The sequence below is a fragment of the Olea europaea genome, unplaced genomic scaffold (genome assembly GCF_002742605.1).
Source record: "Olea europaea var. sylvestris unplaced genomic scaffold, O_europaea_v1 scaffold383, whole genome shotgun sequence".
In the NCBI taxonomy this organism is placed as follows: Eukaryota; Viridiplantae; Streptophyta; class Magnoliopsida; order Lamiales; family Oleaceae; genus Olea; species Olea europaea.
The window spans coordinates 91,723-114,169 of record NW_019257731.1 but is presented as its reverse complement, the minus strand read 5'-3'; the positions used below and the strand labels follow the sequence as shown (position 1 = coordinate 114,169).

The 22,447-nt window shown below is 32.8% G+C and overlaps 3 protein-coding genes across 3 annotated transcripts; 2 read left to right on the top strand and 1 right to left on the bottom strand.

Moving 5' to 3' along the window:
* Nucleotides 1-4,929: 4,929 nt before the first annotated feature.
* On the bottom strand, nucleotides 4,930-5,693 carry LOC111386989. The gene is made up of 2 exons (XM_023011499.1): nucleotides 5,530-5,693; nucleotides 4,930-5,357 (listed from the first exon to the last, which is right to left on the bottom strand). Exons 1-2 carry the CDS (start codon nucleotides 5,612-5,614, stop codon nucleotides 5,077-5,079), a joined length of 366 nt encoding a protein of 121 aa, XP_022867267.1. The 5' UTR covers nucleotides 5,615-5,693; the 3' UTR covers nucleotides 4,930-5,076.
* Nucleotides 5,694-13,785: 8,092 nt separating this feature from the next.
* Nucleotides 13,786-14,417, top strand: LOC111386977. Its single transcript, XM_023011479.1, has one exon. It carries the CDS (start codon nucleotides 13,915-13,917, stop codon nucleotides 14,290-14,292), a length of 378 nt encoding a protein of 125 aa, XP_022867247.1. The 5' UTR covers nucleotides 13,786-13,914; the 3' UTR covers nucleotides 14,293-14,417.
* A 3,961-nt stretch (nucleotides 14,418-18,378) lies between these two features.
* Nucleotides 18,379-20,396, top strand: LOC111386987 (glycine-rich RNA-binding protein 4, mitochondrial). The gene is made up of 4 exons (XM_023011496.1): nucleotides 18,379-18,690; nucleotides 18,783-18,851; nucleotides 19,727-19,833; nucleotides 19,926-20,396. The coding sequence occupies exons 1-4, from the start codon at nucleotides 18,543-18,545 to the stop codon at nucleotides 20,037-20,039; spliced, it is 438 nt and encodes a 145-aa protein (XP_022867264.1). The 5' UTR covers nucleotides 18,379-18,542; the 3' UTR covers nucleotides 20,040-20,396.
* Nucleotides 20,397-22,447: the final 2,051 nt, after the last annotated feature.

The window sequence follows — 22,447 nt, the reverse complement described above, 5'->3', positions numbered from 1 at the left end:
TTCAGGACCACGTGAGATTAGTCAAGGTGGGCGTAAGCTGACTTGGATACTCACAGTCATTAAAAAAAAAAAAAAAGATAGTGTACATGTGTAAAAAATCGTACTATTAGTAACATTTAAAAAAGAGTATAAGAAAGGTTGAGTAGCGTCTATTTATATAATCTACTCCTAATTAATTCTAAAATAATATTACAGATTGCAAATCTAAATTCAAGAGTTGAAGAAACTGAAAATAAAAGATTAATCTTTTCCTTGTAAAACATCTCCACATTATTGTGACTTATTTTCGAATTTTCACCATTTATAGGTTACTAGAAGCTGATCAAATCTGGCAATCCCTCTGCAAATATTCCCATAAACGTTAAAAATCTTGATTACAATCTTATCCATTGCTTCAAGAACAAGAGGAACCATAGCTGCTTTCTAAAGTGCCTTCATTTGCATCAAAAAATCAACCAAACTCTACAATTTCTGCAACAAAACTAATACATCCATTATCACATACACGTGTGTGTCTCACTCCCCCTCATTCGTCTCCCTTCTTATTACATCTTAAAAAGTTTGGGAAAAATAAAAATTCAAACTAATGAGGGGATTAAGAAAATAGTCTCACCATGGATTGAAAGTTCTTCAACTTTCTCCTTGGGGAAGAAGAGGAGAATGGATGGTGGGTTATGGACTTAGAAAGTCGGGGTGGGTTGAAAATCGGAAACGTGAGTTTAGAAGGGGGGTACTTTTAAGTTTGGCCATGTCAAACGACCAATTTTCCACTTTAACCAAAAAAATTGACATTCACCACAAAGGCCTATTCTTGTATAAAAGACAAAAAATACCCTTAAATGAGTTATACAATTACAAAAATAGAAATCTGTTAAAAAGACAAAAACATCCTTAAGTTACAAATTAAAATCCAAACACCTCTCAACTGAGATTTGAAAACGAAGTCACTCTTTTCATCAGTTTACTGTAACACGATAAAAACTCTTTCATTTTTCATCCACTTCAACCTCAAAAGTTTATAAACTTATCAGTTATCAACCTCAACAAAAATATTTCGTTAAATTTCAGCACTTTAATTCAGTAAGTATCTTTTCCTAGTATTTAATTTTATTTTTATTGAAGTCGTATATTTTTTTAAATGGTAGAGAAAATAATATTAGAACCGAAGTTCAAGCCGGCACTGATATGACGTCGGAACTTCAAACAGTCCGTAACGGATGAAGACGAAAATGTCTTCGTCCATTACGGACCAGACGTCCATTACGGACGGATCGGACTGTCCGTAACGGACCTTCCCCCCTGGTTCTGGCATCTAATCTAATTTGTTCTGATAATTTTTAATTCGTAATGCAGATATGGCAAAAACATATGTCCCAATCTGTTATTTCGACGAATTTCAAAGGAAAGAAAATGGTCAACAGGAATATTAATGGACGAGTGAAAGAGAAGGGGTTGCTAATATTTCGATAACAAAAAATACATCGTTTACGAAAATGTATAATGAAATACAAAACATGCTTAACTTTGATTCCTCTCAATACGATATGAAATTGGGATTTTTATTTCAAAAGCATTCAACAATTTCGATTCCTTTGAAAGTTATTTTTGAAATGCAAATAAAACATCTAATTCAATTGAACCAAGGTCGAAAGATGACTCTTATTTGCGTAACTTTGTTGAAAAAAAATGTCCTCGAGATTGAACACAAAGTTTTTGACGGAGAGGATCGTAACAAGAATGATTTTTAGGATACTATTGTGATTGCTCGTGAAGATGATGTGGTTGTTCCCGGGACAGTTGCTACTCACCATGATGTCACCATTACACAAAAGATTTACGAGGAAATTCAAGACAACGAGGATGAAATGTCATTTACAAATCAGGATTTGATTGCTTCATCCAAGCAGAGACATGAGTCTGGTGGGAGTTCACATGCTGGGCCTAGTACACGGTCTTCTAATTGTTCGCGTGTAGTTCCTGATAATGAAAATTTACGTATCGATCAATTGTTTGACACGAAAAGAGATTTGCAAGAAGCTGTGTACTGAATTGCAATAAAACATAATTTTAAGTTTAAGGTAAAAAAAATCAAACAAGTCTACATACACAATTATTTGTGTGGACAACAATTGCAGTTGGCATTTGAGAGCGATAAAGATGGACACAAATAAGTTCTTTGTAGTTTGCAAGTATGCGCGGGAACATACTTGTGTAGTGGGTATTCGTCAAAATAATCACAGGCAAGCTTGATCATGGTTTATTGGTCGACAGATAATGCACAAGTTTCAGGACCCACGAACGATTCATAGACCTACAGATATCATCAACGACATCTCTCGGGAGTATGGTGTGGTTATGAGTTACCAGAAGGCCTGGAAGGCTAAAGAATGTGCATTGGAAGATTTAATGAGTTCGACAAAGAAGAGTTATGCCAAATTGGCCAGGTATTGCCACAACATGGTGAGAACTAATTCTGACTCGACGTTTTTATCGAAACCGATGGGCAGAATCGCTTCAAGTATTTTTTTATGGCTCTTAGACAATGCATTGTAGGTTTTCGAAATGCAATGCGACCTCTAATTCTAGTTGATGGTATAGCCCTAAAAGCTAGATATGAAGGGAAGTTGATTATTGCTATATGTCAAGATACTAACATCCAAATTTATCCTCTTGCATTTGGCATTATCGATGAAGAGACTAATCTAGCAATGAGTTGGTTCTTCACGAAGCTGAGAGAAGTAATTAGGGATATCGAGAACCTTGCATTTGTGACTGACCGGGGGCAGTCAATAATAAATGGTATAGCCGAAGTTTTTCCAGAAGCACATCATGGTTATTGCATGTACCACATTCAGGGCAACCTGAAGACTAGGTACCGGGGCAGTGGCATCGTTGTATTGTTTAAGAGAGCTGCAGAAGCTTACAGCTTTGAAGAGTTTACGAAATTCATGGGCGAAATAGAACATAAATCAGAAAGTGCATGGGAATATCTATTAGATATGGGGGTCGAACATTGGGCACTGTCACATTTTCCAGGATATCGATACAACATGATGACGTCGAATAATGCGGAATCACTCAATGCATTATTCAAGAAGGATCGAGAGTTACCAATTTCGCAATGATTGAACATATTCGTAGCAAGTTGCAACGGTGGTTTTATAACCGACATGAGGAATCCCATAATTGCACGAGTGTGCTAGCTCCGGCGCAGAAAGATCAACTATTCAAAACTCTGGAAGTGGCAAAAGCTCTATTTGTGGAACCACTAGATCAATTTCGCTTCTCCGTGAGATGCGAGCGTAATGTTGGATACATTGTAGACTTGAATGATAATACCTGCACGTGTATACAATTTTAGTTGAAGAGTTTTCCATATGCGCATGCTGTTGCAGTGGCTATGTATAGATGATTTCCAACACACAGCTCATGCAGTCATTATTACATGGCTGATTTTTGGATAACGGCGTATGTCGAAACTATATTTCCTCTACCAAATGAAGTCGAGTGGGAAGTTCCTGATTTATTGTAGCACTTAATAATTTGTTGCCACTTGAAGTTCTACCGCGTACTCCTGGTCTTAGACGGACGTCTAGAATACCATCTATAGGAGAGTTTCCACAACCGCGTAAGTACGGGAGGTGCGGCGCTTCAGGACATATACGTCGATTTTGTACAAGTCAGATCCCACTAAATAATGACTCGACGGATGTGTAATATCTATATAAATCATATGTATTCTCTATTCGTGATATAATCAAAATTATGTCGTTCACAATCAGTATATAAAGGTGGACGCTTTATGTTGATAAGATTGTATTGTTCTTATTAAGATTTGTCTAGATCTTGAAATAGGAACAATAATATGTTTCGATGCACATTGAACGGAACCGCATAGATGACTCATTTGTGACCGTTCGAAATGAAACTCTACTTGATTATCAAACAAGTCACCTAAATTCTGAGTGAGTAATGTACATTTGATTACTAGTTCAAGTTTTTTGAGGTATCAATGATCGAAGTCTTAAATAGAAGATTGATCTCGGTGCTTTGGGAATCGGGCCGAAACAATTAGAGATCATATACTTACAATAGTGGAATCCATTAATCATTGAGATGAGACGATCTTCACTCTAAGGTATTTTCTTAGACAAATTAAACCTGAGCTCAGTAGGTTGACAATGAGATCGTTGGACTTTACATTGTGATTTGATCACAACGAATTTGCCATATGAAAATGGTACTTAGAGGGTAATACATGTTGAAGGGTAAAAACGGTCATTTTGCCATTTTCAACATATTGGTGGTAAAATGGGGGTTGATTTGTGGAATGATAATCAGACAAATGGGGGTTGATTTGTGGAATGATAATCAGAGGATATTGTTATTAAATCATAATTTGTTTCTATAACTATTACTCGACTCGAGAATGCAATCTCGATTTTTTGGTAGAATAAATTGAGATTAATAGATGTATCTCAATTAGTCAAGAATTGACCCAATTGAAAACATCTATTGGAGTTTGGGTTATGTGAGTCCGATTAGGTCCTTCTCTTGGCTCCAATGAAAGGTGTGTGACTTAATTGGTTTACTACGATAAAGTCCAAGGAAATTTGTGCAATTTTCAAACCCTAATAGGACATTATAAATATGCACTTTATTGTCATATTTTCATATGACAATTAGGGTTGGCCACTTTTTACATTCTTGAAAAGGAAATACACCTAGTGGAGAACAAGGGAGAAAGCAATTGATTAGACTATTAAAAGCTCATTCAAAAAGTTATCATCTCTCCTTTCTATGTATAAGGATTTTTATAATTCAATGATCTCAAGGTTACTAAGATTATTTTATTTATATGGTTTTAATCTTCGAAGGAAAATTAATTTCTATTGTAATGATTAAATCCATTAACCAATGGTTGGTACAGTCAGCATGTGTGAGATGTGGAAGTCATTGACAAGGAAAACTAGCTACGCTTCTAAAACACCGATTCGAAACTCTTTGATTACACTCAGGAAATCTGTAAGATCTCTAGGTAAAAAAACTACAAAGAATCTTAGACAAAATGAAATATTATGGAACTGGATAAGACTTGTTATGACACATGCATTTGTAGGCCATTGGACATGTCTCAGCTTCTTCAAGCGATGAGCAGACAAAGCTAACAATAACCAGTCGACATGGTGTGCACGATCCACACGCGTGTGAACAATCCGGTAACCTCGACCCTGCAATCTGAAGCGTGTCATCTCTTCTGTGCATCAATGGTGCCCTCTTGTGATCCACATAGAAATCAGGTTTCACACTTGCTTCCTTCTTGCTAGACAACACTCTTTGATGGCGATGCCCGTTATCTGACAAACATATTTGTTAGTTTCATAAAGACAACCTTCACTGGGCAATTTCACTTTTAACAACGAAAAATTCAAAACCTGTTATTTATTTATTTATTTATTTTATTTTTATTTTTATTTTTTTGGAGTTAAAAGTGAAATTTCTTGTACTACTAACAAGAAAGAATCTTACAGGAGTGTAGCTTGCCAATGGGCCTCGCATGGATGACTAATGGAAGGAAGAGAAGTACAAAGCAAACAACTGAACTTTTCATCATCTTTTTTTTCTACTTAATTGCCTAATCAATCTTGTTCAATCCAAAACGTAACACATTGTTGAACAAAAATTGCGTAAGAACGAAGAATATATATAAAAACTCCAGGATAGAAAAGATAAAAATGTATTGAAGCAAATCACAGGCAAAAGTGTGAGATGTGAAATGTCACAAGAAAAAGAGAAAGGTCACAGGGTTTGAACTTATGAGCCAGGGTGATGAATTTTGCAGTCACACTTTTTGGAAGAAAGGTTGTAATGAACAAAGTTACTGATATCAGCAGTGCTTATTTTACGTGAGTGTAATTGATTTGGGAGACTTGAATATGGTCCAGCAATAGCAGTATTAAATGCATAGAAGATTTCTCAAGTTAAAAATTGCAAACAGCAGTAAATTTGTTACTCTGACTAATGTGACTCTCATTAATGTTATTAAGTTTTTTCATGCCATGAGAAGTATTTATTGTAACCTTTTTCAATTTATTCCTCATTTTGTCTTTAATATTGCTAGTATAGCAATATTCTTTGTGGTAGTCCCTGAGAACTAGCTCGTCCGACTCCTTGGAAGTTGGAACTGGATAATAAATTAAGCCCTTGTTTAGTGGGGTTAAAATCAGTTTTTTAGTAGATTTTGACAAAATTTGATGAAATATATGATTGAAAAGTTGTGGATCATATGAAGTGTAATTATTAACTTTGATTTATATTAAACTCCTGATTTAATTTCCACCAAATACAGGCTAAGGTGATAAGTTGGACTCAACTAAAGTTTAAGAAAAAGTATTACACAAAACTTCTCAATTAATTATCGAGTTCACTCTTTTACAGTCAAGTACTCCAGCTTACCTGGTATGCTAAGAGATTTTTAATTAAATTTATAGCTTGTCACCTTTTACGAAGGTATATTTTGGGTTCATTTTAATAACTGAAAATCATGTTTTTGTTTTCTAAAAGCTATATTTAGTAGTTCAAAATAATGTAGTCAAAATTTAAATAATTAACTTATCGATAGTGACCTGAGCTTTTGTTTATTGAATCGATTCTACTTTTATTTCATTAAAAGTAAGGGTTCATCATGATTTATTAAACAGTCACCACAAATTATTGGCCAAAGAAACAAAGGAATACAATTAGTTCCTCCAACTTTACATCTATAATATATTAAATATCACATTAAGTGAGAATCATTTTTTGGACGATTCTAACTCTACTATAATTCACTTATTTCAGTAACGCCTTACTTTTCAGTTGTAATATGTATTTAATTTATTTAACCATTAGTTAATATCAACATACATTGACATTTAATAGATTCATTTCAGTGTTTACTTTCATTAGTATATGCATTTTCTATTATTAATTCTCAGTTAATTAACAATAATATTCATCTTCAATTATACATTTCAGTGTTATTAATTTAATTTGAACTTCACATTCAAGAATGCATTTCATTAATCACATTTATGGATGCTAATTAATATCAAATTTTACTTAATTAGAAATTAAATAAATGATTAAACAGTCATTGTCATGTATATATACTCCCTTGTATTAATTTTAAATTAATTAACAGTGTCACATATTCAAATATTATTTTTAGAACACTTATAAAACATTTCATAATAACGTGAGCATTGAACCATTTTATTTCTACTTTAAGACATAAATTGGCTCGTCCAATGGCTGTCATCATTGGGCAAATTGACAATATCAAATGGAATTGTGCTCCCGTAACAGGGAGGCTAACCGCCTCCTTGACAAGAGCCCCACAAATGGGGGTGGAGCCCGCAAAAAAACATGGGACCTCCCCCCTTATTTGTGGGGTTCAGTCAGGGGGGCTGACTCCCCCTGTTGCTATAGCATGGCCCTATCTAATAAGATAGTTTGACTTTAAGGGTTTAAATTTGGTTACAATCGTTACCATAAATAAAGAAATTAGTTACTCATATTAATTGAAGAATATATCATTAAATTGAAGTACATAACCAGGTTGTGGAATTGCGCCATGAAGAAAACAAGAAGAATCATTGCCCTCCAATTTGATCGACAATTCATAGGAGCTGGAAAAAAAGATTGATTTGCCCCTCGAATATGTATAGCCCCTCAAATTCCATTTTTCATAAAGCAAATGTGTTGTGAACACATCACAACATCAAGTCCAACAATCCCAACGTTGAACTACTGAGCTCGGGTTTGATCAATCATTAGGAAATTCCTCGAAGTGACTATCGTCTCAATTAAATGATTAACGGATTTCATCTTGCAATTATATGATCCGAAATCGTTTACGCCTTGTTTCTCAATGTATTGAGATCCATCTTCCAACAAGATATCACTTATTGGCACGTCAAAAAATTTGAGTTGACTTTTGAGGGTACATTATGAGCTAAGAATTTAGTTGACTCGTTCATAATCAAGTAGTCTTACTTTTTGCGATCACGATACAATCCCATTCAATTGGCACTAATCATACAATTTTTCTTATTCTCCAAATATAGACAAAATCCTAATGATAAAAATAAAATATTATCAAGATCAAGCATCCAATTTTATCCACCAATGCGATCGATATATTTTAGGAAAAATTGCAGCAGCGATCTCTAATCGTTTTATTTTTTGTAGACTTTACCCTAACATTCATTTTGTGTAAGCGAAGGTCCCTAACATTTCATAAATATGCACCTAAAGTTCATCTGGACGAAAACCATCCAAAACACCATCTCCTTGAACTATCTAATACTTCGACAATTTTATTGAATGTTAATTCCTTAATTTTTTTGGTCAACTGACGGTGTTTTGGACTGTTTCCGTCCAAATGGACCTAGATGTATATTTATGAAAGGTTAGGAATCTCCACTAGCACAAAATGAAAGTTAGGATAAAATTTACAAAAAATGGAAAAGTTAAGGATCGCTACTGCAATTTTTCCTATATTTTGACAATTTACAAATTATGACTCACCATGCTCGATTAACCAAAGATACAATTTGAACATCTCTTTTGATCGTGGATGCTCGGGTTATCCTCTGATAACAATAAACAAAATGTCAAATATATACAATTCTGGTGGCATCGTACCAACAATTCCTTCATGTTTGAAAGTAATTTTCAATTTGACTTTGACAGCGACTCTGTAGTTATATTTAGTTATCTATGCCCCTGTCTTTAATTTTTTTGTTTTTTTTTCTTGGTTGATCGATTCTTGGCAGTGGTATAAGGCTCAAAATTTATGACTTCGATTTTTCTAGTCGGTGTGACTATGGCGTTTAAGTTAGTTGAGGGTTGAGATGCAGGAAAAAGTTGTGGGAATATCTCCTTCGTTGTTGTCCTAACAGTCAAATCAATATGTTGGAGACAAAAGGTGTACGCAAATATAAAAGCTAAGAAATGAAAGGGTGATTAAATTATATGTGAAATGCCACCCTCCAATATGTTGACTCAAACTTTGTTGGTGTGGCACGGTGGTTAAGAGACCTGTTATCACAGCCATTACAACATTTGTACAAGAAATGGCTTGTTCAAAACCAAACATTGATACTCGATTGACCAAGACTAGGGCATGGATGTTGATTAGTCGACTAGTGTCTGCACTCTAAATCTTGATGCCTTTGGTCGAGTTGATTGCGTGCTCGACCGTAACCGGCCATAATCACCAACTTGGGAGCTTTTAAAGAGGTCAATAATGGTCAGTCGTGGGACATGAATGTTAGGTAACCTACGAGTATATTTGCCCATTTTTCGGCGATTTAATTTACGAAGAATTTTTCAGAGAAGGAAAGAGACAGAAATGGGACCGGAGGTTTATTCGTGGAAGTCATCGAATTTGAAAATTTCAAAAAGCAGTGGGAAGGAACATTAGAATTCTGTAAAGAAATTTTACTAGTAATCCAAATTAAGTTGAAATTAATTAAGTTTAGGCCAACTGCCATCCAGTGGGCAAAAGGTGGACACATCTAGACTGAAAAAGATGTTTCACTGGTATTCTAGACCAATTATGATTTTTATTGCCATTCGTGAAGAAGAAATAATTAATATATTGCTTCTGTGGCTCATTGTGGATGACAACCTGTAGTTTTATGTAATAGTAGCATGGGTATGTAAATAATCAATTTCATTTTATAACTAATTTTTCCTTTTACATAATGGATAAAAGAAAATCGTTATTTAACAAGGTTATGGAACACTTTTTAAAGATTTTCTACGAATATAGTAAAGAAAGGAGGGGAACACTGGACTAGATTTATTAGCAGCGAATTTTCCATACAAATAGATGGTATCTATCAAAAAGATATTTCAAAGTCTTCAAAATTGAGGTCTCATTAGTTGAAGAAGACTATGCCCAAATACTCCCTTGCCCTTTTTTAGTTGGACCATTCCAACCGTCCATTTCCGAGAAATTTTCTTAATGACTAATATTTGGCGTAGAGAGAGTGCCCCCATGATCCTTAGATTTGGGTGGCGGAGATGGTGTCTAACATGAACGTAAAGGATAATTTTGTATAATAAAATTACAAAGTTTAGACAAACTCGCAATAAAAATAAGAGAAAATTACAGCAGCAGTCTCTAATCTTTTCATTTTTTGCAAACTTTATCCTAATCTTCATTTTGTGTCAGCGAAAATCCCTAACATTTCATAAATATGCACCCGAGGTTCATTTTGACTGAAACCATTCAAAACACCGTCATTTGACCGGGAAAATTCCTTGAACTATTTGATATCGCGAGGATTTTATTGAATGTTGATAACTTTTTGGACAGTGTTTTAGATAGTTTTATTGGATGTTGATTCCTTGATTTTTCCGATCAACTGCCGATGTTTTGGACAGTTTTATTGGATGTTGATCCCTTAATTTTTCCAATCAACTGTCGATGTTTTGGATAGTTTTATTGATGTTTTGGACAGTTTTGTTGGATGTTGATTCCATAATTTTTCTGATCAACTGACAATGTTTTGATCTGTTTCCGTCCAAATGGACCTTGATAAGTGTGTTTTTGCACACTTATTTAGGTCACAAACATGACTTAATAATGAGCAAAATGATTGAATTGTGACTTAATCTCGTTATATTTGTGAATTATAGGGAACGCCGATGAACATGGTGAAATTCAGAAGAAAAGAGCCGAAAAAAGACTAAAATGGAGTAAAGTGATAGTTCGGGGACCAAGTTGCAAATAATCCATAGATGAGACGGGAAATGGAATGAAGATTCAAGAGTGTTAGAGATCAATCGGATGAGGAAAGGATTCAAGAGGTGAAATATGGTCGAAATATTATCAAGTATCAACTTTCAGGCGATAAAGTTATGCTCGTGATTTTTAGTCTCTACTTGAGATCCATTTTTGGCATAGTAAACATCATAATTTGAGGAAACCTATTTCTATCAAAAGTGTAGATCTTTGAGTTTTATTCCCAATGCACTTTGAATCACTTCAATCGAAGATCGGGAGAGAAAGTTATGACCAAAATACTGAAAGCTATCCGGTGAAAAAATTTCTATAACCATGCGGCCGTATGGTTATAATTCCTTGCGGTCACACAAGGCAGTACAGGGAAAAATCTGGGCTGAAACTTCTGAACCATGCGGTAGCATGGTATAAAAATGTGACGAAATCTCAGGTTTCCTTATTCGACTCAAACACGATTTAGTAAGGTTTTTGGGCGACTTCCTTGACCTAATTCTGCCTCCAATAAATACCAGACGACCCTGAAACATAAAGAGGGGGGAATATACACAATTTTGGAGGATTTGGAGAGGAAGAACAGGGCAAAAACAAGGCAATCCACTTCAAGATTCAAGATTTCACTTCAAGAATCAATTGGGTGATATTCTTCCTTGGTTTTAATTATTGTTTTTCTTTATTTCCCATTATATTAGGCTAGATTTTTATTATGCTAGGAGATCGATGCACCATGTAGTTGGATCTTTAATTTTCTAGTTTTGCAATTTGACACTAAAACATATTTCTTTTGTTTTGAATGATTTATATGCATTTATTGTTTCCGCAATTAAGGGCTCATGATTGTGTGAGTTTGGGTGATTTATTCTTGTATTCAAGAGAATTGGAATAGATTCGACATAATATAAATCATCATAGGGTCCGATAGGGGATATAAATATACCGCTACGCCCTACGTGAATCTTTAAGTGTTCATAAAACTACATACATTTTTACATATGCACTTGTCATAGAAATATAGGTCGGTGGTATATAGAAATAGGTTTGATACATCTCGAGAGAGAGTATTGGACAGACTTAGAAACATTGATTCGTCAACAATTGAATTATGTTGTTATACTGTGAACTAGAGTTTAAAGTGATAATTGCATGGAAAATCGTGATCCTAGTGTGTTTAATTTCTATTGATTACAACAAACGTGCGTTCTCAACAATTGATTTCATTCTAAAGTTTTAAATTATTGTTTTGCATATTAATTTCAATTTAATCATAAAAAATTGCATAATTGGGGTTTAATTAGGTCTACATTCACTTTGGTAATTTAGTTTCGGTTAAGGCTACGATAGGTAAAATTTGAACTAATCCACTTTATTACTTGTTAACGAACCGTACACTTGCGGTGGTTTGAAATCGAAAGAAAATAATTTCGCGAACAGATCTCAGGTGCATATTTATGAAAAGTTGGGAACCTCTGCTAACACAAAATGATTATTAGAATAAAATCTGCAAAAAAATGAAAAAGTTAGGGACCGTTGCTACAATTTTCCCTAAATATAATAAATAAAAGATTCGTGTTGCAATTGTTTCATTTTGATAAACGGTTTCTCCGAAGTCAAATGTGTTGTTTCGGACTTATGTCTTTTATCAAATCACATCTGAATAATATATTTTCCGATCAACTGACGATGTTTTGGACTGTTTTCGTCCAAATGGATCTCAAGTGTATATTTATGAAAGGTTGGGAACCTCTGCTTACACAAAATGATGATTAGGATAAAATCTGCAAAAAAAAAAAAAATGAAAAAGTTATGGACAGTTGCCACGATTTTCCCTAAAAATGATAAAAAAAAAGAAAAAAAGATTCGTGTTGCAATTTTTTCATTTTGATAAATGGTTTCTCCGAAGTCAAATGTGTTGTTACGGACTTATGTCCTTTATTAAATCACATCTGAACAATATATTTTTTGACAGATCAACATATTACACGTTGTAGTCTATTTTCATTTGTTAATAAGATATATGTAACAAAATATCGAAATTGCATTGAAAAAATTAATTAAGAGGATAATAGATTTCGACTCGACTTCTGAATGACAACACAAAGCGTGGTATTAACTGGATTGGGTGAAAGCAGTCTTGTTCTGTCTATTTCTCCTTTGTTTTAGTGCTTTACAATTGAATTTTGTTTTCTTGTTTAAGTGCGGCAGTTGGCTACGCTTCCACCGTCCAATATTGACGCGAAACACGAAATACCTTTCTCCTTTCTACACAGATATTAATGTTTTACTATTCACCGACCGACTTAAATAAAAAATAAATTTTTATTTATGATTTTTTGTCTTCAAGGATTATAATAAACAACTAATTATTAGTTTAAGTCCCAAGTTCAAATTGAGACTATTCACTCTATATTTAAATTCAACGTTCGAGTATCAAAGATTTTATTCTTGATTTCGATAGATCGTTTGAGTTTTCAAAAAATTGTCAGGGTTTCAAGTTCTTAATTTTTTATTTTTTCACGCTACAAAATAAAGGTTTAGATCGTAGCAATACAGACTTAATAAGCTCTAGAGTTGCCTTTGTAAAGAATCATAAACATCAAAACGATCATTCTGTGGATCGAAAGATTCAACCTCACAATCCATAATCGTAAAAGTTCAAACCATGTCTTGTGTCCGATTATCTATTTTAATTAATCGGGCGACTACTATTCTTGATTATGGTTGCACAGCCAATACTACTTGGCGGGAGGGTATAGGAGGTCTTTTTGAGCACATGCTTATTATATCGATATCGATAAATCACCTTTCGTCTTGTTTTTTGGAATTCAATCATACTATTTAACTTTAGACCAATTTCTCAACGTGTCAACTGAACTGGTGAACCTTCTTGCCAGTTTCAAACAGCAGGAATTTCCAAATAATCAGGACCATACCCCCTCACTCCAACCCCAACCTAGATACTCTATCGCCCTCTCTCTCTCCATATATATATATAACAGACACGACCACTCAGGATTCACCCAAAACACTGCTCAGCTTGTTAGATCTCCCCAAATACCCAAATATTGGTGTTCTATATTTCTTCAGAAAAATATAATCTTTGTGTTTGGATATAAATTAGAATGGGTCGATTCCACCACTTCCACCTGATCTTATTCTTACTAGTTGCTACAATCTTGATGGTTCAGGCGATGGATTGTGGATCTGTAAATGCAGAAAAAAACCCACAAAAACTGAGGCTGAGGGGTCGAGCCTTACTTGAGAAGGAGCAGAAAAGCATAGCAGATCCACCATCAGAAAAGGAGAGTGAAGAAGCAGAAGCTCCAGAAGAAGAAATGGAGGAGAATAAAGTACATCATTCTTCTTCTGATAAATCAGCAGCTGGTGGGGGTGTTATCATTGGTGGCCTTGTTACTGCCATTTTTGCTGCTGTTTATTGCTACATTCGGGTCACTCGAAGAAGAACAAGAACAACAATTAACGATCAAATTATTGTTTGATTTTGACATACAAAAGATTCAGGTTGTTAGGATGGATTGATTTGTTGATTCTATACAGAAAAATTATTACAATATGTTACAAATTATAAATAGAGTATAGATATAAAAAAAAATGTTGGATTATAGATCAAGTTTGAATTTTTTACATTGATTCTTTATTTTTCACTATGTTTTTATTTTCATTTGCAAAATAGTGCTAGTCTGGATTTTACAATATAATTTATAAAAGTTAAAAGGTTAAATAATTGTGCACTTTGAAAGAAAGGCAAAAAAGTAAGTCCGTCGATTGATAAAAAAAAAAAAAAAAAAAGAAAAAAAGTAAAAAAAAAAGTCAATAAAGTGAGCTGTGATGGTCATTTAAAATTAGGTGATTGAAATTTATTTCTGTCAATACAGAGCAACGTGAGATACCAGCTGGACCGACTTTTAATTAGGAGACATTATTAAGCCCTGTTTGTTTTTTATTTTTGGAAGAATGAGAATAAAAAATATAGTCGTTATGAGCTCCACATAAGAAATAAAAATTCAAATTTGGTGATTTGATGTGACGAATAACGGTCATTTTTTATTTTAATCAGAAAAGAATGGGAAACAAACAAGCCCCTAAGTATTTCTCATTATTCCTTCGTTGAAATGAAAAATATGATCGTTGTTTATCGTATCAAGTCACCAAATTTAAATTTTTATTTCTTGTGCGGGGCCATAATGGCTATATTTTTTATTTCAATTTTTACAAAAATGAAAAACAAACACCCCCTAAATAAACTTCAATTAGTGTATGAAGTACGACCGATAGCCAAGTGTTATCGTGTTACTTAGAAACCGGTCAACGTGAAATTATGGAAAATTTAGTGCTTTATGTGATAATATTTTTCTAAAATATTATAAATTTGTTACAGTAGCTACACATTTTATGAAACAATATATAATACTACGTATCATGTGTTGAAGTTTATCAATATAACAACAAAGGATGTGGGGTTAACCGAGTACGGAGTAACTAATATTGGAAGTAAATTGATATTTAATTATTTAAATGAGACGAATTAAAGTTGGATAATCAAATTGAGATTTTTTTGAAAGTTCATTGACCAAAAGTGTTATTAACCCTTGCAAATAAACTTCACTAAGGGGTGTATTTAATTGGGACTTTTCAAAAATTTGATGATATTTTTTAGTGATAACTTTTGTGAATTTCGTAGATTTTTTTTTTTAAAATTTATATGAAATTAGTGAAAGTCTTTGGTAAACTTTTATACACTTTTATTTTAAAATTTTTATAGACTTTTGTAAAATTCAAAAGATTTTTGAAATCTTTCATTTGAAGTAAAATTCACGTGGATCTAATTCAATAATATAAAATTCTTATATGCAATGTGATGATTCTCACAATTTCCTTTCCCCTTTCCCATAAAATAAAAAGTTATTTTAAAAAGAAAAAAAAATTAAGATCTCAATTAAATAAAAAAAATCAATATATTTAAATTTAATTATAAATTTGCCATATAAAATTTTATAATTTAATAAAACAAAATAGATATTCTTTACAAAAAAATGAATGAAAAAAGAAAATAATTATAAGAATTCAATTTAATTTTTTTCATAAAAAATAAAGATAGATAATAAGAGAAAAAGAAAGATAAATAGAAACAAATATAATCAATAGAAAAAATAAATGTTAATTATAACTATATGTTCGTAGAAGGAAAAAGAAATATTGAAAAAAATACATATCATTTTTTTTATTTTTTTTTGTGAAAGTCTCCCAAAATCTTATGATTAATAAAATTTTTTTTTTATATTTTACATGAGTATTTTTTCCTTAAAAATTAGTACTTCAGATACTTTTATAAAAGTTTCTAGAAGTTATTAAAATTTAAAAACTTCTAAAAAATTTAATTGAATACGCTATGAGTTCTAAAAGCTTTTTAAAACTTTATAAAAGTCTCAATCAGATATACTAGTAGTACTTTTAGGGAGTCAAAAAAGTTCACATTGAAAACCTTTAAAGTTTTAAAATCCTCAAAAGTCATTAAAATTTTCAATTGAATATACCGTTCTAGTAATCAAATATTAAATGCATGTTTGATGTAATTTTTTTTTAAGAATAGATTTTTTCCAAAAAAATTTATATATGAAGCATGAACGATAAAGAAGTAAGGAAAAGATATGGATCCATATGTAATATTATTTTATTTGAACAATGTGTAGTTAAAAATGAATTTAGAATACAACCAGCTAGCTTAGGAGAGAGGAGTGAATACTTCTTAAGTGGGCCTTAAAATGCTAATCATTTGCAGGCTGGTTCACCTTTGTTCATGGCCCACCATCCTTTTTCATGGAACGAGCACCACTCAATCGAAAGGGCTTAAAACCCTTGGACGACCCTCTGGAGGTTGTCACACAAGAACGGCCCCAACCGAAAAGGACTACAAATTCAGAAACCACAAATTTATCCATCTGTTCCAACACTAATGGGCCAATACTGTTCAGAAAAGATAATGCACGCACAAATTCGTAGACCTACATGTACACAAAGAGTAATGTTTTATAAGATTACTGGGGTTGCAATCTTAATTTAGATGACGTTAATGTGACGTTAATTAATAGGTAAAATTAAATAACTCATTTAATTTCATTTTTTATTTAACATATTATTTAATACCACCTAGATTGGGATTGAATCCCAGTGGACTTAAATAACATTATTCTATATGCAAAGTCATGGATCATTATGACTAGTGCAGTACATATTAGGGTTGAACAAAACTCCAAAATCGAACCAGACCCGAATCGAACCGAACTGAGAGGTTCTTCTTAAGTTAAATACCCGAAAGGTATCTGAATCGAGAAATTAACGGGTTCGATTCGATTCTTGGTGTTAGATCGAGATCTGAAAAATCGAATAAGAACCAAATTTTCCTAATTTTTTAATTTATTTATTTTAAATAAGCCAAAAAAAAATTTTTCTAAATAAATTTGCTAACTGCTTAATTTAGCTTAAATCCAAAAATATGATTTTTCTATTTTTAATTTTTAGTCCACACCCAAAAGAATCAAATTGACCTAAGTTTTACCAAAATCTGTTATTATACCGTGGTGTCGTTTCTACCATTTTGAAGAAATCGAATTGAAACTAGACAACGCCTTTTTAATTATTATGAGCTCGTCATCCTTCTCTTCATGTTTAACAATTAAATCTACGAAGCACTCAGTAAAAAGAGACGCAAAAGATACATAAGATTGGACTACATTATTTTGTAAAAGTTAAGATTGAACATGTCATTAGTTGAATTAATATATATTTGTAATTATTAAAACATTATTATTATAGTACGAAATTGGGGATCCGAATGGAATTGAACCAAATCGAATTGTACCAAACTCGAATGGTTCCATAATTAAATTTGGATTTGACAATTCCACTTATTAAATATTCGAAAATTTTGAATCCGATTCGATTCTCTTTAGAATCAAATCAAATCAAACCACGTCCAATCCTAGTACATACGAATAGCTCCTCGAGTATGCTTTCCCTTAATGAAGGTATACAAATTCATGGACATTATGATGAGTATATACATACAAATTTATAAACTCATTTAGCAATTAAAAATCATCCTCTTACCTGCAATATGGCAAACGTGAAAATAATTGTATATAAATCTATTCTCACTTAAAATATGAAAAGAATCGCACTTAAATACATGCAAATTCATAATTAATTGATACAAAGTGAACTAAATACATGCAAATTCATAATTAATTGATACAAACTGAGGAAAAGAAAATTATCTTGCCACCGTGGAAGAAAGCAAAAGTAGTTAGAAAAACTATGAACAATATGATGTTGAGGAAAAAGAAAGAGAGAAATTATGTTTTATACTTGTGATGTTACAATAATTTATTTAATTAAAAAATAAATTAAAACCCTAATTATATAATTTTACTTAAAAATATTTAAGTAAATAAGAAAATTGAGGTGTACATAATAAAATTTATAGTGATAATATAATTATCCTAGAATTTATCCTTAAATTTGACTTGTAGAGAGAGGTGACGACTCTTATTAGCTTTTATAGGTTGTAATAAGCACTGAGAATAAAATTTTATCTTTAAACCTATCACCATTTACTTTGAAATTTGTTTCATAATCACAAAACTTTGGCCACTCTATCTGTTTCATTGGTACAAAATCGAAGGGATTTTATACAACTGCATCCGTTGACAACTAAGGTTGTTAGAATCCAATGAAAACTTTACTGCAGGTTGTCAGAAGAATTCTACCACTCCAATTGCAAAACCCATCATTTCCAGCTTCAAATAACTGGCGTCGTTTTTGTTCTTACCAGTTGTCAAATTCTTTGCCTCCACCTAACAGTAAACTCTTCGTTGGAGGTACACTCTTTTTCCTGGCGTTATCATTTCTATAGTTTTGTTTATAGACATGGTATATGTGAATGATAATGATGTTGGTGTCTTGAATGAAGGGTTGTCATGGTCAGTGGATGAGAAATCACTCAGGGATGCTTTTTCTTCATTTGGAGAGGTAACTGAAGGTAAAATTGGAGCACTTCTCTTACGTGTTTGATTAAATGCCTCAGTGATCGTTAGTTGACAATATATAAAATCTTTAGTTTCTGTCCGAAAGCTCAATCCAATTCTGTTACATCAAGGAGTATCATTATTTTGAACTTCTTGTAGGATTGGTCAATCAAGCAAGATTATCATGTGTTTGAGATCATATTGATAAACTGATGCAATACAGAAAAAAGACAATTTCATTAAAAAGTGGGATTGAGTGGAAAAAAGTAATTTTTTTGGAGTGTCCCGTTTTCGTACAATTTTATTTTTGGGTACATAATGATGGAAGTTAACGATAATGATGAAAATTAAAAGTCATTATTCAGATTAATCTGCAATAAATGGAATTAAAATTCGAATTTATTAACCCTAAACGATTGAATTCGGCCGGAACGGACCTCGAATCAGTGGTGAAGCCCCTAAGTGTTGCTCATTAGGGCGTTTTCACCCAAAATTTTCCAAAAATGGACACTGAAAAATTACTTCGTGCGACGCTGGTCCCACTTTTCCATAAATTCTTCTTCTTTCTATATTGCATCATAAGCTTCACTGGGAATATGGGTACCTTTGAGTGGGTAAAAGTAATGTGTAAAATTTGCAGTTTCTTTATTTCCATATAGAGTTGAAAAACTGGTATACAACTGAACGTAGAATATGTCTCTTCAAAATTTCAGTTTTCGAAATCAATGTAACCTTATTTGAGTGGCGATTACGATTTTTGTGATCCACGACCGCAGTTCTTTTTCCTTTCGTAGAAGTCAGGCGAACGTTTTGGATTGCATAAGTTAATTTCTTACTGAATATGGCATTCCGTTTGTGCTGAACAATTTGTGCCCATTTGTGTATTTAGTGAGGATAATGTACGATAAAGAAAGTGGTAGATCAAGAGGTTTTGGTTTTGTAAATTTCTTGAAAGAAGATGAGGCCACATGTGCAAAAGATGCCATGGATGGAAAGGTGAGTATGCTCAATGCTCCAATTTATCTGCAAAGGATGCTCGCTTGTGTTTACTCTACAATATTGTATTTTTAAGATAGTTTTGGTTTCAGGCATTTCTAGGCCGGCCACTGAGGATAACCTTTGCCCTTGATAAGGTCCGTGGTGCACCTGTTGTAGTTCCTCGCCTTCCCAAGAATGGAAATGCAATCTGGCGCAACCGTTGAGTTCATATTGTAACAGCCAAATCTAAATATTTTCGCATGTTATTGATTGGGTGAGACATGCTAAAGGATGTGCTTTAAGACGAACTCACAATCATGCTTGGTAATGCTTTCTTGACTGACTCCGGATTAGTTAAAACGGATGTAGTTGGACAGATCAGTCTCACTGGTCAGCTAAATCTGAACTACTGTTTTTGATACCTAGATGAAAAAATTGGGAAAAAAGGTAGAGAATTGAGAACTAGCGTGGTTGATCTCTGCACCATTACCTAATAGTTAATAATTGGGAACATGGTGGTCTATACTCTTGCATCAAGTGAAATGAATATCTGAATTAACAATACAATAGTATTTACATTACATCAACTTATAAATTCACACCAAAGAAGTTATTAGCTTTGTTTAATTCATTGTAGAATGAATATGATCTTGTTTTGCTTCAGACTTCGAATACTTGTTGAGCGCTTATCTTATTAAGGTCCTGTTTGACTCGCATTTTTTTTAAACAGTGATTTAACATCATTTCAATCACACATTTTTCAATGAAATTATATTACACTCAAATTCGAAATTTTTCCTTATTTTTTAACTACACATTTTTCATCAATACATTATTCAGAAATGCATTCTTATAGAAATAATATAGCTCAAACAAGGGTAACTATTTTTCAAGTTTGAAAAGTCAAATTCTCAATAAAATATACTTACGACCAATCCCCCATGACTGCAATTCTGATGCTGTCCGACTTCCATTTGTGATTTCATTTTTACCCTTGATTTGTATTTTGAAAAGATGGAATTCCTCTGATAAATATGCATGTGGTTTTTCTCAGAGGTTTGTACGATGCTATTTTTCGGTATTTTTTTTTTTTTTGGCAAATATTAGTCATATTGTGTATGAGAAGTGGTGAATTTGTGAATGGTATAACAAATTTTATTGGTTAATGGGGCCTGCACGCATTCGGGAAAAAAAAATTACAAATAAAAATAAAGATAAAAATAAAAGATGATTTTTCCAAACTAGCTGGATCGTACAAGGGCTGAATGTTCTCCAAAGAGCTATTACTTCCGCGCAGGGTCATGTCTTCAGCTGTTGTGTTATATGTTGCCCATAGTGTCTTGAAGGGGCTACACTCAATACTCATTCCAATCCCCGAAGTGTATAGAAATGTTCCTCGACCCTTAACGATCCCAAGAGATCATGATCATGTTATTCTACTTGCGTTAACACTTCACCAACATTATATGTCATTGAAGAGTTAATAGATGTGAAGTTACATGATCTCAATTTCACGGGCCTTTAATGAGAGTATCATTAGTATTGAGTGTAGCTTGATGTTGATCAGGTTAGGAAAATGAAAAGAACACGACTCTATAGATAAAGTAAATCGAAGAGTATTGTAGGAGCACACTTAAAACGAGGTGGGCCAAAGGGACCAAGCTTGGTATGAATTATCGAGCTTGATTCTGTGTAGAATAAGATATATTATATTTGTGTCACGAACTATAACTTTTAAGTAAAGTGATGGCAATACCCTATTTCAAGATGATATCAAAGTCAGATGTCTGTGTTCAAGTTGGTACTGGAGCTTTCTTGGGAAGTGAGTGGATAATTGAGGGGCATTTTTGAAACTTGGGTAGACCCAATGGATTGAGATTAAGGTTAAATTTTAGACTTTATTCAAGATTATAAAGGATATGTTGAAATTGTGGCTAATCCTAATTAATGGCCACTACATATAGTGTGATTCCTAATATGTTTAAATTAAGTCTAGCATCCGTATCACTCCATAGATTTCTTTAAGAACTTCAATCTAAAAATAAAATTTTCCTTTTAATTAAAATAAGGTTGACTACGTCATTAAGCTTTTGGGAATAATTTATACATAGTTTAAAGTGAATGATGCTTGTGAATATGTATAATTGAAAATGAAATTATATTATTTATAAATAATTTATAAATTTTGTGAAACGAGACTCATTTTTGACTATGCAGATGCGCATGTTTGCCCCGTGCACCCCACTAATTAGTAATTACTAGTTCCCTCTAATTAAACCTTCAAACTTTAATTTAATGAGTTAAAATACATATTTGGTCCTTAAACCTGTAGTATATTCCAAATTAGTCCTTAAGGTTTTTTTTGCTAACCCATCCCTAAAGTTTCATAATAGTTTCAATCTAATCACTTTGTTAGTTAAATTAACATGGAATCTAAGGGCTTGTTTGGGCCTTATTTTATCAAAAATTCATTTTTTCAAAACTCATTTTTTATTACACATTTTTCAATAAAATAATTTTATGCATAAATCAAAAATTTTTCCTCATCTTTTAACAACACATTCTTAAAAAAAAAAAAAAAAAAAAAAAAAAACCCATTTTATAAAAAATTTCCCCCCCCAAAAAAGGGCTC